The sequence below is a fragment of the Octopus bimaculoides genome, chromosome 8 (genome assembly GCF_046866305.1).
Source record: "Octopus bimaculoides isolate indiv1 chromosome 8, ASM4686630v1, whole genome shotgun sequence".
Lineage (NCBI taxonomy): Eukaryota > Metazoa > Mollusca > Cephalopoda > Octopoda > Octopodidae > Octopus > Octopus bimaculoides.
Window position 1 is genome coordinate 91,011,624 of NC_142935.1, and position 19,844 is coordinate 91,031,467.

Sequence of the window (19,844 nt, forward strand, 5' to 3'; positions counted from 1 at the left end):
CTACAGTGGTGGTAGTGCCTGTGAGTGTAGTGCATACATCAGGGGGAAGAAGGTGACGGTGCCGACCTGCTCTCACCACCACGCATATAGTTGGTAAATGGTTAGATGGCGGCGTTGATGAAGTGGTGACGAACAGACTATTCAGGGTTACCAAGCACAGAAAGAACTACAGCTGAGAATAGAATAACCCCCCACACATACACAAACATACCGAAACCTGATGATGATGATGATGATGATGATGTTAATAATTAGCTAGCAGCCTCAGGTGTGCCAACATCACTAAACAAACCACCCACCTCCACTCAATCCCCACCAGACTGTCTCTAGCTCATATAACAACTAGAAGGCTTATAGTTAGCAAGGTTAATACATTTTTATCATGAGGGCTCCATGAGGGCTCCATGAGGGCCTCATTAAAGCCATTATGCTCACTTCTCTGACAATAACAACACTGTGTAACATGGATTTTGTCCCTGGGTAGTAACTGTTATTTCCTATTAGCTTACCCTTAGAAAGTGTGAAGAATGCCTAATATTTCCTTCAAACCATGCTTTTGTTACATTTATTCAAATTCCAAAGAATCCCTCTCAACACATGGGTATGATGTTCTCCCACTACTTGTGCTAATGATCATGAATGCACTAAGGGACGTGCTCAAGTGGTTACGGTCAAGTCGCTGATTTGCAAATCTGTGATACTGAACAGAATATTTGCCCCCCCCCCGGTAATATTTCTCCATGGCCAGACATGTTTCGGTGGAACATACCAAATGAACAACACTGCTTGTCTGACAGCAACATTCATTTACAACTATCACGCAAACATGAAAAAACACACACACACACATTCACAACCATCATGTTCGATGCTGGCATGGGTTGGCTGGTTTGATAGGATCTAGGATCTTGAGATCAGCCTTCACTACTTTGTCCTGTTTCACTGGGTCTCCCTCTTCCACGAGCTTCATCTACCTTCTGTATGCAGCTGTCCTCCATCCATACACATCACATGACCAAACCAGCAATCCTCTCTCTTGTACACATCTGATTATTCTTATGACTACTTTTTCTATCAATACATGTATGTGTGTATGTGGGTGCATATATACAGAGACACAGAAACATACATACATACATATATATGTACATGGTGGTTGTCTACTCCTTAAACAGAGTTTGACCACCTCCTGCACCTACACCTTAGCCCTTTCATGGCGTCTGATGTGGCTTTTTAAACCAGACAGTGTTTTGAAAAAACACCAACACAGACTGCACCTCTGATTTGCACTACCAATACCTGCAAGTAAGTTCTGCTCATTGTGGATCCAAACATGTCTTTTAAGACCCCCATTGGATTTGCAAGCCCTCTGGCACATTCAAACGTGTGCACAGACATATAACCAGAATAGCTGGTTGAAGTTTGTTTTCCATGGGTATATGTACATATATATACATATATATGTACATACATACATATAAACATATATATATATATATACATACACATATATACGTGTGTGTTTCAAAAGAAAATTATAAAAATATATGTATATACACTCACATATACACTCACATATACATACATATACTCACATAAATATCTATATATTTACATGTGTGTGTCTATGGGCGTGTCTTTGTGCCGCTTGAATACTAACCAGTGCTGGTTTGTTTATGCTCCTGTAACTTAGCAGTCTGGCAAAAAAAAAAAAAAACTGATAGAATAAGTACGAGGCTTAGGAATAAAAAAACTACTGGGATCGATTAGTTCGATTGAACACCTCCAAAGAGCTGCCCTAGCATGGCCACAGTGTAATGACTGAACAAGATAAAAGATATAAGATAATGGAGAAACTTACAAAGCCTAGCACACATTTATCCTCCCTCATTGTACCACAGCAGCCACAAAACGCCAGCAGCGCTATTGTGCCACCAGCACCTATCAAGAGGTATGTTGCTACTTCGAACCATTCTTCTCCAACTACTACAGATACTTCTCGTGCACTGTATTCCGTAACCAAGTACCAAATTCCAACTGCCAAGGCACCACAGCCTAATATCTGGAAAGAGAAAAAGGGAAAAATTCTATAAGATTCAAACGGAAGCACAAGTAGAGTAAATTGAGACATGTTCAACAGATGTGGGTAACTAAATGTAGCAAAATTATTATATATATATATATATATATATATATATATATATCGGAGATGTACTTGCATAGCAAGTGACCTGATCTGAGATCGTGTGCTGGAACGAAACCAATTGCAGCGTGGAAGGTGTTTATAAGCCATTTAAGATAACACACAAAATCCGTTAGATTCACTTCAACATTTAAATTTAATTTGTCAAAATATTTTTGTCGCTTTGAGACCGCGACCTGTTCACTGAGAATTTTGTCAGTGAACAGGTCGCGGTCTCAAAGCGACAAAAATATTTTGACAAATTAAATTTAAATGTTGAAGTGAATCTAACGGATTTTGTGTGTTATTTTAAATGGCTTATAAACACCTTCCACGCTGCAATTGTATATATATATCATTATTGTCGTTTAATGTCCGCTTTCCATGCTAGCATGGGTTGGACGATTTGACTGAGGACTGGTGAAACCAGATGGCTACACCAGGCTATATATATATATATACATATAAATTTGACATGGGCGCTTCTTTCTTGTCTTGGGATTCACAGTTAAACGGCTGGGTGGAATTACGTGAAAAATTACCACTGATGTGTAGAAGGATCCGGTGATGCTGGGCTTTGTATTTTTTAATAGCTCCCATGGTTACCGAGATAATCTACTATAATAATACTCTTGTGTTCTTGAATGAGAAAGGAAGGGGTGATAAATGAATGAGAAAGGAAGGGGTGATAAATGAATGAGAAAGGAAGGGGTGATAGATGAATAAGGAAGGAAGGGGTGATGTCATACTTGGTAGTGGGATGATGAAAATTGTACACTGAAAAAACTAAATCAAACAGCGTTTATGTAAATATGAATGAACTCGTTGAACTCTGTTTAATAAGTTAAATCATATACCTATATATATATATATATATATATATATATATATATATGTATATGTACACAGATGAATGCACGTGGATATATATAAATATTTATGTATGTTTGTGTGTGTGTATATATCATCATCGTTGTTGTTTAACGCCTGTCTTCCATATGTATGTATGTATGTATGTATATATATATATATTTCCCATGGTTAATGTAATGACAAGTTGATTGACATTTCAAGTTCAACCTGTATTGTAGTGGTGAAGGAGGGAGATGGATATATGGAAATGTATGTATGTATGTATGTATGTGTATATATATATATATATATGAGAGAGAGAGACTATGTTTAGTGATGTGTGAGCAACTAATTTTCCCAACAATAGGGGGGGGGGAAATCAAAAGTGCATGGTGGATAATGAAGGGCCTGCCCATGTATGTGTATACAGATATAAATAAATATTTGTATGTATATGTGTGGGAGACCTTTAATGTGTGTATAGTTGAAAAATGAGAAAAGGAGAGAAACAAGAGGAATGAGGAATGTAAAAGTAGGTAAGTAAAAAATAAAAATAATATGGTGAGTCAACACCAATAATTCTTGAGGTCTTGCTGGAATCTACCTACACAGTTCACATAGTTTTAGAATGGCATTATGGCTGAGTGTATTTAGCTGAATTGTTCATGTGTATGAGCATACATAACTGTATGTATATGCACACACACACGCAAATAGCCACAAGAAAATTATATATAAAGCCCACTAAAATCTATGTGTGTTTCTGGGCTTGTGAAGTGTCTGTGTGAATAAGTGCATAAGTACCACTCAATCTTTCTACACATAATCACACAAACAGCTACACAAAGATTAAATGCCTTGATTAGATGAATTAACCCTTTTGTTACCCTCTTTTGGTGAAATTTCCTGTCTTTGTTTCAATTAATGAAGGGTTTAGTAAAATAGCTTTGTTGTTATTAAGCTGGTGTTTGGAACAAATGAACATGAAATTTTGAAGAAGGATGTTATTTTTTAAAATTTTATTTAAACCGACCGTATCGGCCACATTATAGTCTACATGTTTTATGATCAAACTGGCCAGATCTGGCCTCTCCCACCTACCCTATAATGTCATTCTAAAAATAAACAATCACACTAGCAAAATCTTGAAACAACAAGATAATGCATGATTAATTCAAAACAATTACAAAGAAGTTTGTATCATAAGAGCCAAGCCAGAGGCAGTCCCAGGGAGGTTGGAATCAAAAGGGTTAAATCATTTTAAAACAAAGAAGTTTGTATCATAAGAGCCAAGCCAGAGGCAGTCCCAGGGAGGTTGGAATCAAAAGGGTTGAATCATTTTAAAACAAAGAAGTTTGTATCATAAGAGCCAAGCCAGAAACAGTCCCAGGAAGGTTGGAATCAAAAGGGTTAAATCATTTTAAAACAAAGAAGTTTGTATCATAAGAGCCAAGCCAGAGACAGTCCCAGGGAGGTTGAAATCAAAAAGGTTAAATCATTTTAAAACAAAGAAGTTTGTATCATAAGAGCCAAGCCAGAGGCAGTCCCAGGGAGGTTGGAATCAAAAGGGTTAAGATGTGCCTTGCAAGGATAGCGCGTCTAGTTATTACTAACAGTGTGTGTGTATGTGTGTGAGTAGTATGGCCGATATACAAGTGAGAAGACCAAGTTCAAAGGAGAACTCAATATACAAGTTGGTATCAAAAAGTTCCCAGATTAGTTATGTTTAATAAAAAATAACTTATTTATCTAAGTTTTAACATCATCCCCTTCAAAATAGTCACCTTGTACAGTGATACACCGGTCCCAGTGTGTCTTGCCACCTTTGGAATCTGGCCTAGAAGTTGTTTCCCACAAGTGAGTTAAGGACCTTCTGCGATTTGCTCTGGATTTTGACAATGTTAAAATGGCAACCTTTGAGCTGCAGTTTCATCTTGGGAGAAAGGCGGAAGTCTGTAGGTGTTAAATCAGGCAAATGGAGCGGGTGCGAAAGTGATGCTTTTTTTTTTTTGGCATACAACCCATTGCCTCGTTGCCGTAATCCTGCTGAAGCATGGTCAATGTTTCCGTAGCAGACTTCCAAAGTTTAATGCAAAATTTCACGTCGGCTCTTTGTTCTAACTTTCCTGTCCATGACAAAATCGCAGACTACAGCATACATGCAATCACAAAGACACAAATTTCACAACTTGTGAAGTAAACGCGGTGATGTCACTTGGCACATACATTGCATCACGAAGGTCACTGCTAGCTCTCACTGTGCATGCCACCATGTGCTGCCATCTGTTGGTGTGTTCCAGAACTAGTCTGGGAACTTTTTGATACCACCTAGTATGAGTTGGATGCAATATATATATATATATATATAAATGGAACAAAAACAGAATAGAGGGCATTAAAACGTTCGGACAGATAGACGATACATAGGCGGACAAGAGAAACAACAATTAGAAGGACAGGCAAAAAAAGACCAGTCATTCTTGGCTTTCTTTCATCAATTTATACATAAATATACATACATAAATATACATACATATATATACACATATATATATATATATATACACTACACACATACATACATATGCACACACAAGAGAAGATATGTGGAGTTTAGGTCAAGATAACCCAAACTAATAGGTATGCGTTCTGATGATCCAAAAACCAGGATATCACAGAAATAGCTATCAGAGACTATCTCTACTATCTTACCAGTTTTGTATAACTTCACTATTTTTAGATTGAATTAAATGAATTTAAGTGTTATAGTCTCATCATGACTAATTGTTTGCCTTCCTCAATACTTCAACTATATATATCTATCTATCAATATATATATATATCAGTTATATATATATATATATATATATATATATATATATATATATATATATATATATGTAAATATATAAAAATAAAAAGATAAAGAGAGCAATGGTATGGTTGGAGAAGTATTTTATGGATAGAGTCTTACAGCTGTTTCTGGGAAGATCCAGTACTTCCCTTCATCGGAGACAGAAAAAAATAAAGTAATCTATTATTATACCCATAGGCGGATATTTTTAGTATGAAATGGTAAAGAGTGTTATGCGCTGAAAAAAGAGAAAACAGTACTTGAAGTGTAGTTTCATTCCAGTAGTAAAAATCCGTGTAGAAATCTGTGTAAAGTAACTCTTGGGATAAATCCAATACCCTCCTCAACCTTATATATATATATATATATATATATATCTACCTTTATTTATATATATATATATATATATATATATATATATATATAAATAAAGGTAGATATATATATATATATATATACATATATATATATATATATATATATATATATATATATATATATACATACATATTTTCTTCATCATCTATTCTCTCTTTTCCCATCTGGGTTAGTCATGTATCTCCTCTACAGGAAGACACCTGTTTCTATCTCCCTATTATGCTACCTCTCATCAGCTGGTACAAAGCCACATCCCACAATACTTCTGGGTCTCTCTGAGAGTCTTGTCTTGCAAATTACTTCACTACTTTAGTGCTAGTGCCACATAAAAAGCATCCTGTATGCTGTGTAAAGTGGTTGGCATAAAGAAGGGTTACTGACTGTAGAAACTGTGCCAAAGCAGATAAAGTTTGGCACAGCCCTCTGGCTCACCAGCTCCTGTCAAACCATCCAACCCATGCCATCATAGAAAGTGGATGTTAAAAGATGATGATGATGATGACGACAATGATACAAAGATCCCTGTGAGTGCATATATATATATTCTGAGTGAATGGTATGACAGCCAGCATGTGAATGTATATGAGATTGTGCATACACACACAAGCCTTGGTAGAAGTGTGTTTAAGAGAGTATTTATGTTACAGTGCATGTACGATTGTGTATATATTAACATGATGGGCAGTGGTGGCAGGAGGTTCATGTGTATGTATGTGTATGTTGGGGTGGGGGGTGGGGGTGAATGAATAGATTTTGGTTTCAAAATTCATTTCCGTGACACGGGCACTATCACCAGCATCACCACATTTTCATGTCAACAGTGTTTCAGGGTCCAGGCTAAAGATATATACACATTGTTGTTGGCACTCCGTCGCTTACGACGTCGAGGGTTCCAGTTGATCCGATCAAAGGAACAGCCTGCTCGTGAAATTAACGTGCAAGTGGCTGAGCACTCCACAGACACGTGTACCCTTAACGTAGTTCTCGGGGATATTCAGCGTGACACAGAATGTGACAAGGCCAACCCTTTCAATTACAGGCACAACAGAAACAGGAAGTAAGAGTGAGAGAAAGTTGTGGTGAAAGAGTACAGCAGGGCTCGCCACCATCCCCTGCCGGAGCCTCGTGGAGCTTTAGGTGTTTTCGCTCAATAAACACTCACAACACCCGGCCTGGGAATCGAAATCGCGATCCTATGACCGCGAATCCGCTGCCCTTACCACTGGGCCATTGCACCTCCACGATATATACATAGAGGGGAGGGAAAATGATAAAGACTTCTAATGATAAAGAAATTCCTCAGAATTCTGCATGAGGTCTGGTGGAAGAGACAGAGAGAGGGGGAAGGACGAGAAAATAGTGAGACGGAGAGTCAGTATTACATTTCAAAGTGATTTGCTTGGCATCAGAGTCGAAAGGAGCCTAAAAAATCATATCTTGTTCCTCTTCCTCCGCTACCATCAACTCCTTCCCCATACCACAATCAATGCTCTGCATTATTCTCCCCAACTCCTTAAAATGGGGAACAAATACCAAGAACTACCTAACCCACCATTTTATTACTACCTGAGCAGGTATTGAGGAATTACTACTCAGAGAAAATTCTAGAAGGATTTTAGTTATTTATTTATTTATTTTTTTTTTCAAGAGGCTGTCATGTACTGGAATTGACTGGGATTGGCATAATTGACTATTTCTCCTAGCAACTATAATGACTATTATTATTACAGAGTTGGTTAACGGAAATTGTAACGACCACACATGCACGCACGCATGCATACACAAAACTATAGATATAAACATGTACACACATACCCATAGATATACATACACATAAACACACAGTAACATAATGAGCAGCACCATAGAAGTAATATCCTAGACGTCCTAAGTTCATAGCAGTTTTTACTCTAGTTTGTAATCTCAAATACATTCTCACTATATATATATATATATATATATATATATATCATAGTTAAAGCAGATACATAGCTGAAAGCCTGAAAACTGGTAATCGTGTTGGAGAAAACATCTTTTGTAGTGTTGAAAGACAGAGAAATGTATCTATCTATACTCTCTCTTTATTTGTTTTAGTCATTTGACTGCGGCCATGCTGGAGCAGCGCCTTTAGTCGAGAAAATCAGCCCCAGGACTTATTCTTTGTAAGCCTAGTACTTATTCTATCGGTTCTCTTTTTACCGAAGCCGCTGAGTTACGCGGACGTAAACACACCAGCATCGGTTGTCAAGCGACAGTGGGGGGGGACAAACATAGACACACAAACATATATATATACATATATACGACGGGCTTCTTTCAGTTTCCGCCTACCAAATCCACTCACAAGGCTTTGGTCGGCCCGAGGCTATAGTAAAAGACACTTGCCCAATGTGCCACGCAGTCCCACTGCATGGCATCTCTCTATATATAAATATATATAAAACCTATGCCAGCATGGAAAATGAATGTTGTAACATCTCATATAAATGAATTACTGCGATAATTGTTTTCCATCTTTTCTACCTACCCCCGCCACCTTTCTCTCTTTATATATATCATCATCATCATCATTTAACATCTGCCTTCGTGCATTTGAACTTATCCAAGTTTGATAATTGTCAATGCACAAAACACTTGGATCTTGAGTCACTCTGTCATTTCTGCTAAATATTAATAAAAATGTACATACACTCATATTCTGAGTCCTATTTTTCCTGTTTGCATCAACATACTCGTGTGTATATATATATATATATATCGTCTTCGTTTAACATCCGCTTTCCATGCTAGCATGGGTTGGATGATTTGACTGAGGACTGGCGAAACCAGATGGCTACACCAGGCTCCAATCTGATTTGGCAGAGTTTCTACAGCTGGATGCCCTTCTTAACGCCAACCACTCAGAGAGTGTAGTGGGTGCTTTTACGTGCCACCGGCACGAAGGCCAGTCAGGCGGTACTGGCATATATGTATATATACATCAGTCATTTGACTGCAGCCATGCTGGAGCACCGCCTTCAGTTGAACAAATCGACCTCAGGACTTGTAAGCCTAGTACTTACTCTATCGGTTTCTTCTGCTGAACTGCTAAGTTATGGAGACGTAAACACACCAACATCGGTTGTCAAGTGATGGAGGGGGGACAAGCACAGACACACACAAATATATATAGATATATACATACAAGCTTTTTTCAGTTTCCGCCTACCAAATCCACTAACAAGACTTTAGTCAGCCTGAGGCTATAGTAGAAGACACTTGCCCAAGGTACCATGCAATGGAACTGAACCCGGAACCATATGGTTGGGAAGCAAACTTCTTACCACACAGTCACGCTACGCCTATATATATAAAAACACATGTGTGTGTAGGGGCCCAATGGTCAGCTGGCCCCCATTCTACTTAGTACAACTCCTTCGTGTTAATGAATTGCTTCTCGTAGCTAAATCTGTAGCAGATTATTTGCACAAGAAATTCCAAACATGGAAGGAAAACCTGGACTCAAAAGCAACTCTAGCAAGCAGTAAACTTATAACAAGGACATAGGACAGAGCTGTTAATACCATCTCGGAAATAACCATGCTTGATATACACAGAAAGGAATCAGATTGAAATTTCCATCTGTAGACATACAAGGTGTTGTGGGATCATAATCAGGGTAATGAAGGAGAGAGACTTCATATCAACAGCCATATCATAAGCACCAACAGCAAAACAAACAGGAATTAGATTATTTTGAATGTCTGGAAGGCTCTCTTAAGTAGTTGATAGTTTTATAACTTATAATGACCTAATTAGCAGTGAGGGTAAGTGTTCCTGAAAGCATACTAATAAGAGTAAGTAAGAACTGGGTTGAAATAGTTTAAGGAGCTCATACAGTTTCTCCATCAGTGTGAAGAGCAGACTGGATGATGCTTGAGTCAGAAGTGTGATACTCCATGACAGCGAGACCTGGATTTTGAATGCAGAGCTTTTGTGAAGATTAGAAAGAAATGAAGAGAGTATTCTCTACTGTATGTATAATACAGTATGTATAATAATGTATGTATAATACTATATGTATAATACAGTATGTATAATACTGTATGTATAATACAATATGTATAATACTGTATGTATAATACAGTATGTATAATACAGTATGTATAATATTGTATGTATAATACAGTATTCTCTACTGCATGTATAATACAGCATGGAAAAAAAGGTAGTGAGCTGGTAGAATCGTTAGCATACTGGGCAAAATGCTTAGTGGTATTTCAGTCGTATTTACGTTTAAATTCCGCTAGGATCAACTTTGCCTTTCATCCTTTTGGGTCGATAAAAATAAGTTCTAGTTGAGCAATAAAACATCATCAAGCATTCTATCCAACACCCTTATGATTCTGATACCCCAGATGAGCTGTGCAAAATGTAAGAGCTATAATCTTGGATATGAGGAAACTAGCAAGGATCTGCATAGACAACAAAAGTAAGAAAGAATCTAAGTGTTGAGAAATTACTTGCTATAAGGGGTCAAAAGGTCTGACGTTTTTTATAAGATAGCTGGCAAACTTAAAAAGTAAAACAAGACTGAAGTGATTTAAAGTTAGGTGAGAAAGTATGAAATATGAGGAGGCAGTTGTAGTAAGAGATATAAGGAGTGAGATGTGGAGCGTGAGAGAAGTGATTGATGTCAGAAATTAATTGCACTTCTTACTGACCTCATTTACTGTATTATTACAAGTCAATACCACATTTTAGGGCCTCCTTTGGTGAATGACAACCAGGTACTTGCAGGCTTGGGTAAGACTTTTCTGAGGAAGACTAGCAGTTCCTCATATATGTAAGTCTCCCATCCCCATGCCACTGACGTTTGTCCCAGGCAAATGCTGCCAACTTGGACAAGCATCAGTGGTGCCAGTGTTGAAGATATTGATGTCAGACCACAAAGGGGGGCCAAAACGGACACAAGGTATCTTGCCTGATTCTCTAACAATGCACCATCCATGATCGGCATTTTTTAAAATTTATTTAATAAACTCCGAAAGGTTGAAAAACAAAGTTTACTTTGGTGGGATTTGAACTCAAGATGAAGAGAGTTAGAAAAAAACATCAAGCAGTCTATCCAACACCCTTATGACTGATACCCCAAACGAACTGTATCCTCCACAGTCTCACCTGTTTATACTCCCTGTGTTGCTGGGACCCTTAGACCAACCATGCTATAAAACTGAGACATTCAAACTGCTACCACTGCCAATTTAACATCCATTTTTCCATGCATGCAGGCTTTCAGTCAGAATTTCTATGGCTGGATGCCTTTCTTGTTGCTAACCTTTTCCTGTTTCCAAGCAAACTAATATTTTCCCAACATTGTTCATGTTTTCATGGAAGGCAGGAAATCAATGACACTATCTATATAATAGCAACACCAGCTTACAACTATCATGTGATACCAAGACAAGAATGTGCGCACGCACACACACAAATATAAGTTTCTTCCAATTACCATCAGCCAAATACATTCACAAAGCTTTGGTTGATCTGGGGCTATGATAGAAGATAAATGCCTAAGAAGCCATGCAGTTTGACTTGAACCTGAAACCACATGGTTGAGAAACAAACTTCTTAACCACACAGTCATGCCTGCATCTATAAAATATACAGAGTCCCATGTTGTTAAGTGGTTAGTGACAGGGAAGGTATCCAGCCATAAACAACTGAAAGCTAAAAGTACATGGCATGTACAACAATAGGTTTCTATGTTGTTATCCGTATTATTAAAAGACAAAGAAGGACTGTGACATGAATAAAAATCATTATTCAGATCTATATTTGAGAGATGAGGAATTATGTACATTGTTTACATTATTTACATTTGATGGATATTTGTCCTCATCTTGTTTGTTGTTAACACAACGTCTCGGCTGATGTACTCTCCAGCCTTCATCAGGTGTCTTGCGGAAATTTCGAACCTAGGCCAAATGTAAATAATGCAAATAATGATCATCATTATTGCCATTTAATATTTACTTTGCCAAGTTGGCATGGGTCAGATAAAACTTATTTGAAGCAGTTTATTCCTGTGCAAGGTAAAATTACCCCATAGCCAGACACATTCACACTGAATATCGGAAAGGAAAGACCTTGCTTATATGACAGTGATACCCGTTTACAACTATCATGTGATGCTAAGACAAAGAGACAAACATAAACATTATATATGTATACACACTCACACACACACATATGTATATATATATATATATATATATATATATATATATATATATATATATATATATATATATATATATATATATATATACACACACACACACGGGGGTGCTGAAAAGTTCCTGGTTTTATAGGTTTTGCAAAAGACCTGGTTGGAGGCCCAACTTTCCGATTTCTTTTACAGAACTTAGAAAAATTGAAGGACTGCTGCAGTGTGTGAATCTGAGAGGAGAATATGTTGAATAAAATCATAATTAACTGATCTTCCTGTATTTTCTTTTATCTAAAACAAGGAACTTTCCAGCACCCCTTGTGTATGTAGGTATGTGTGCGTGTGTATATATATGTATACACACACACACTACAGGCTTCTTTCAGTTTCCAACTATTGAATCCACTCATACGGTTTTGGTCAGCCTTGGGCTACAGTAGAAAACACTTGTCCAAGGTGCTACACAGCCACACCTGTACTTGTCTCAAAAACAGATATAAAATGACAATAATTGTTGTAAAGAATTTTGCTATTTCTCATATGATCAAAACAAACATTGTGAGCACATCTATACACATGTATTATTTAAGCGTGTGCGTGTGCAAGGATGTGATGACTACGATAATACTAACCATGCAGTAGCAATTTCATGTGCAATGTTCTCCATGGACCTACGCCCTGAATAAAACTTCCCCTCCTGCCCTCTTCATGTTTGCCAGACTGATTTGATGTTAGAGACTATTTTAGGTCATTAATGATAGCAATTTGAGACTGTGTTGTGATAATAAAGAGATTTTTAACTTAAATACACTAATTTGGCATTAAGGAAGGAGATAATAAAAATTATTTTGGCATAAAATAGAGCTTTTTTAACTTTTTCACACACACACACACACATACATAGGCCTTCACTTATGTTAAGTGCTCACAAAGACAATTAATCCATCGTTTAGCTCTAACAGTCTTTAGATGCATTTGAATGACATTTCTGACAAACTGTTGTTTATACTTCCCTCCTCAAGAATTATTTTAACCCTAGCCACGACCTCCTTCTGGTGAGAGGAGGTGGAATGGTTATTGTTGCAAAAAACATGAAGACACTGCAAGTGAGAAATTGAGCTTCAAACTGCTTCTGTTTAGTTTAGACCAGACACATAACAAAGTGCTCATTACTGACTCCTAAGGGTCTACGTGGCTATCCAAGGGGTTGATAAACACCTAAAACAATTTTGAATATTAACGGTGCTGAATTGTTAGCAAACTGAACCTGGAAGAGCACAGAAATTTAAGAGTAAAACTCGCTAATTTCCAGCCACCAGTATTCACCATATGACTGAACTTTTACCGTTCTTTATTTCATTTTCATTAAATTCATAGGTGCAGGCATAGTTGTGTGGTGAGAAATTTGTTTCCTAGCCACATGGTTCCAGTTTCACTCCTGCTGCGTGGAAGCTAGGGCTAATGTCTTCTACTATAGCCACAGACTGACCAAACTCTAGTAAGTGAATTTCGCAGATAGAAACTTTAAGCCCATCATACACACACACACACAGAGGGGATTTGAAATTTTTTTTGGTATTATTTATTCACCATATGAATAAGTAATGCTAAAAAATTTTCCTATTTCCTGTTTTGGTATATAATTACTCTGCAAAAATATTTTCCGGTATTTTCAACTCTTTCGCATACATGAAACAAATATAACATCTACATGCAGATTTGGAATGCTGCAATGAGCAGATGTGTGTCGAGGACACAGCTTCGATTTTAACCCTATCTACATGATATACACACACACACACACACACACACACAAGTATGTATCTATGTGTGTGGTTACTCCCTACCACAGCTTGACAACTAGTGTTAGTTTGTTTATGTTCCTCTAACTTAGCAAAAGAGATCGATAGAATAAACACCAGGTTTTAATAAAATAAGCCCTGGGGTTGATTTGTTTGATTAAAACCCTTCAAGGTGGTGCTCCAGCATGGCTGCAATCCAATGGCTGACACAAGATAAAAAGAGGTGATATTTATCCCCACTTAAACGTGAATGTTCTGAAACTCACGTATTGGTTCTTGGTGCAGAATGCCCTCTTGTTTCGAACCAAAAGCCAATAGGAGAGTTTCTCTCATGGTATCTACCGCAGTATAGCTTGTTCTAACAGAACATTTGCGTTTAAGTTGGGATAAATATTACCTGTCGGTATTAATACTGCCTTTGTAGCTGATAAATAAAAGGAATTTCACAGAGGTTAGTACTGAACACTGGTGCGGTCTATGGGGCTATCTGAGGGGTTGATATTCCAACTATGTCAATATGATATGAATTTTTTTGTTGTTGTTGTTATTCTTTATCAATTTTGTTTAGTATTTTCATTAAATTTCTTTAAATTTTTCTGATTATAAAAAAATGCAGTCATTACTGATAAGGACAACAGAATTACTGTTTTAAAACCAAGAAATTTATAATTAAGTATTCTTTTTTAAAATTTTATTTTAGATTTACGCAATGGGGGTCGATAAGTTATCAACGATTCCACGAAGTGGGGTCAATGATATAAGAAGTTTGCTGACTCCTGTTGATAAGCAAACAAGGAAATTGATATCACCACTACCATCAACATTTTAATGTCCTCTCTTCTATGCTAGCATCAGCTGGACCGATGTGTTAATACACAACATCCTTACTGTACTTCTGCCGAAATGTATTGTCCTTGCTCCAATAAATTTTGGAAATAACAAAAGATTTAGTAAAATAACTTTGTCGTTATTAAACTGGAGTTTGAAATATAAATACAGTTATCACTCGCCATATCGTGGTTCACTTATCGTGCCCTCAATACATAGCGGACTTTTCAGGCTAATATATGTAAATTTATATTGCGGACACCTCAGTATATCATGGGTTTCTGCGGCCGATAGATATTTATATTTTTTTAGATTTCAATTATTTCTGTGGTAAAATAAGCATTTTCACACCTAAAAATTAATAAATAAAAGTACAGTAGAGTACTGTACTGTATAACACATTAATCAAAATATATTAAAAGAGAATATGTAGTGCATCATAGACGAGTAAACAACGAATTGCACATGGAAAACGAAACTTGGGAGGAGGCAAGTGTGTGATGTTGTTTTGCATTCATCATCATCATCATCATCGTTTAATGTCCGCTTCCCATGCTAGCATGGGTTGGACGATTTGACTGAGGACTGGTGAACCAGATGGCTACACCAGGCTCCAGTCTGCTCTGGCTGAGTTTCTACAGCTGGATGCCCTTCCTAACACTAACCACTCTGAGAGTGTAGTGGGTGCTTTTACGTGCCACCGGCACGAAGGCCCGTCAGGTGGTACTGGCAACAGCCACGCTCAAAATGGTGTATTTTATGTGCCACCTGCACAGGAGCCAGTCCAGCGGCACAATAATAAGATATATACAAATAATAAAAATAAATAAAAAAATTTACAGTACAGCACTATTTCTACTTTATGGATTTTCACCTAATGCAGGGGGTTAGGGTTAGGGGACGTAACACCTGCGATAGACAAGGGATTACTGTATATAGTAATCCCTCGACTACAGTGGGTATTAGAATCCAAAACCTCCCATAGAAATAATTAAAATCTCAAAAAATATAGATACCTATTGGCTGCAGAAACCTGCGATATACCGAGGAGTCCATGATATGAATTTACATATATTAGCTTGAAATATTACAGAGTGCGCAATAGGTGAATTGCAAGGTACTGAGTGTGTGATGGGTGAACCGCGATATGGCGAGGTATTACTGTACATGAAATTTAACCCTTTAGCATTTAAACCAGTCACATCTGGCCAAAATATTCTATTTTTGTTTCATGTTCAAACTAGTCAAATACAGTCTCTTACATCTAACCTATAATGTCATACAAAAAAGTACACAATCCCATAATCAAAATTTCAAACCTGCAAGATAATGCACGGTTAATTCCGAACAATGTGAATAAAAAAAGCAATACATTTGACAAACTAATCTGAATGCTAAAAGGGTTAAGGTGTTAATTTAGATCACTTTAACCATTTAGTGTTTAGATTACTCTGTCAAATGTAATGCTTATTTATTCATACTGCTTTCAAATTAATCATGTTTTATCTCAGCGTTGAGATTTCAATGATGTGATTGCTTATTTTTAAAGTAACATTGTAGGGTAGGTGTGAGAAGCAGGATCTGGTTGGTTTGAGCAGAAAACAAGTAGACTATTCAGGACGGATACGGCTGGTTGAAATGCCAAAGGGTTAAAACAGGAAGTTTTTATAATAGAACCAAGGGCAGCTTTGGGTATGTTGGTATCAAAAGGGCTAATGTAACTCAGCACTTTCTCTTCTTTTGACTCCAATGATTTCTATCAAGCTCCCTGTCCATTTACATGCAATCACCACCATTGTTGCTGTGTAATACTCAACCATAACCACCACCATCACCACAATTAATATTTTTACCCTTAGTTCAAAATATACTCAATTCCCCCAAAACATCTTTAGTCTTTAATCTACACACATTAAAGAGATGTTCTTGCAGCACAACATCTGTCTCTACACATGAACATGGAAGTATAACTTCTCAAAGTCATTATGAATGCCAAATTGCTCCAAGCAAGTATGGGTTAGACAGGTCGACAGGATCTGATGAGCCTGAGGATTGCATTATACTCCAATATCTGCTTTGGCATGCTTTCTATGACTGAATGCTCTTCCTAATGCCAACCACTTTACCGAGTGTACTGGGTACATCTTCATGCCAGCAGCATTAGTGAGATGCCATGCAGCTTGCAAGACTATGACCTCCAAATGGGGGGTGGAGCTTCATGCTAGATGAAGCATAAAGGGGGTGATGTTACCGTATGAGTAAAGAACACGTTAACAAAGACATTCAAGCCATGACCATTCCACTTTTTTGCATATGATCAAAAATTGTCAAAGTGTAGTACAACAGTTTTGCTATGGAATGGCGAAACTATTTTTTTTGTTTTCTGAAAAAGCAACATTTTGGACTCTTGCATAATAGCAACGAAATGTAATGCTTATTCATTTACACTATTTTGGATTTGTCATGCATTATCCTGTACTTAAAGATTCCAATGGTGTGTTTGTATATAGTTCAAATGACATTGTAGGGTAGGTTTGAGACATTGAATCTGGTCAGTAAAACAGGCAGAATATTTGGGCTGGACATGGCCAGATTAAATGCTAAAGAGTTAAACTTCACCCCACTGTCTTAAAATGGATCAATATACCTGGTAAGAGACACCTGCTAAGAAGACCGGATGGTTCAAAGTTGGAATGCTGTTTGGTAAAATGGTAAAATTCCTAGGGGTGAATATTGGTAAAGGAGAGGGACTGGAGTGTGACCAGTGGTTTGTTAGGTAGAAGACAAGAATGAAATATGCCAGATGTCATTTGGTTGAGAGATAGTCTGGTATTTTGGACCATGTCAGAATGTTACAGTGTTTTCACCAAGATGGAATGTAAATTCAAAATACTGTATACACATGCATATGTGTGTGCATGTGTGTGTGTATTTACATCTATTTTTCCATGCTAGCAAGGGTTAGATGAATATAGTATTGAATCACTGTTTTACAATCAAATGCCATTCTTGTTGCCAACCCTAACCTGTTTTCCAATCCAGATAGTATTTCTCTATGGCCAGACATGTTTCTGCAGAAGATTGGAAATGAATGAGACAGTTTATAGGACAGAGACATACATTTACAATTATCACACGATGTCAAGACAAGGACACACATGTGTGCGCGCATGCACACACACACATACAAGCTTGTAAAAGAAATATAAGTACTTTATGTATGCATGCATAAATGTGTGTGGGTGAGAGAGAGAAGATGCACATCATTATTTTACATCTATTTTTTCCATTACGGTACAAGTTGCACTGTCTGTTGCAGCCCTTATCTATTTGATGAACACAACAAAGAAAAAAAAACCGACCATCTGTTGATGTTGAGTATGTGTGCTATTGTACACACATACATGTATATATTCGCATGTATGAAGACAAATGTAGGCACATTTGTGAGTGAATGTCATTGCGCCATATGTTATACATATACAGTTATCAGTTGAAGTAAACAAGACATGCAGTGACTTCCACCCCCATCATGCCACACTACTCTCCTCCTCTCACAGAAAGACAGAAAAAAACACCAATGTGAAAGGGGGAGGATGACTGTCATCCCCCACCCCACCCTACCCAACAAAACAGGTGGTGGGGGATGGAAGTGGTAGAGTGGAGGCAATGTAGGCAATTATAGCAGCAAGTAAATATCGTTATCTAAACCCCAACACTCCTCTAAGCATGAACAGTATGCAATCAGAAAGCTCAAAATTGCTACAAACGCTACGCTGTGCCATCACTTGGCATCCCTTGGTGTGAACATACATTATCAAAATAGCAAGGACTTCATCACATAACCCTGGCCTTACCCTCTCTCATCAGAGCCAGACTATAGTCCAGCATCCAGCAACTGCTCTTAACCATCTACAAAACTCTGGTGAGACCCATCCACAATGTTCTGGAGGTTCTGATTAACCCTTTGACATTCACATTAATTTACCAAATGTAATGCTTTTATATCCACCCCACTTTTCAAAAATTAATCATGTAGCATCTTGTATCTTCAAAATTTTGAAGATGTAATTGTTTGTATTTAGAACAACATTGTAGGGGAGATGTAAGAGGCTGGATCTGACCAGTTTCAACATAAAACCGGTAGAATATCTGGGCCAGATATACCCGGTTTAAATCTAATTAAACCCTTTCGCATTCCAAATACTATGTCAAATGTAATGGTTATATTAATTCATATTATTTTGAATTTTTTTTGTTTTTTTTTCAATATGTAAAATATTATTTTAGCCACAACATCTTTTGTATATTTTAACTTCATTTGTTTATCTTTTGTTTCAGCCATTAGACTGTGGTCATGCTGGGGCACTGCCTTGAAGAATTTCAGTCACATTAATCGACTCCACTACATTTTTTTTTAAAGCCTAGTACTTATTCTATTGGTCTCTTTCGCTGAATTGCTAAGTTACAGAGAAGCAAACACACCAACACATTTTCAAGTGGTGGTGGAGAGGACAAACACTAAAACACACAAAAACCCATATATATATGCATGTATATATATATGTGTGTGTGTGTGTGTATGTGTGTGTGTGTATATATACACACAGACACACTTTATTTTATCAACACCCTGAAAGGATGAAAGGCAAAGCCGACCAATATGGAATTTGAATTCAGGTATGGCTGTGTGGTGAAGAGGGCTTCCTTCACAACCACATGGTTGTGGCACCTTGG

General features: G+C 37.3%; 1 protein-coding gene across 16 annotated transcripts in view; it reads right to left on the reverse strand.

Annotated features, from left to right (window-relative positions):
- LOC106880431 (tetraspanin-18) overlaps positions 1-19,844 on the reverse strand; it is a 595,429-nt gene that overhangs the window by 36,595 nt on the left and 538,990 nt on the right. For all 16 annotated transcript variants that reach the window (XM_089356796.1, XM_052970246.2, XM_089356794.1 and 13 more), the window contains one exon: positions 1,862-2,062. In XM_089356796.1, coding sequence (XP_089212922.1) covers positions 1,862-2,062 — 201 coding nt within the window. The remainder of the gene's footprint in view (positions 1-1,861; positions 2,063-19,844) is intronic.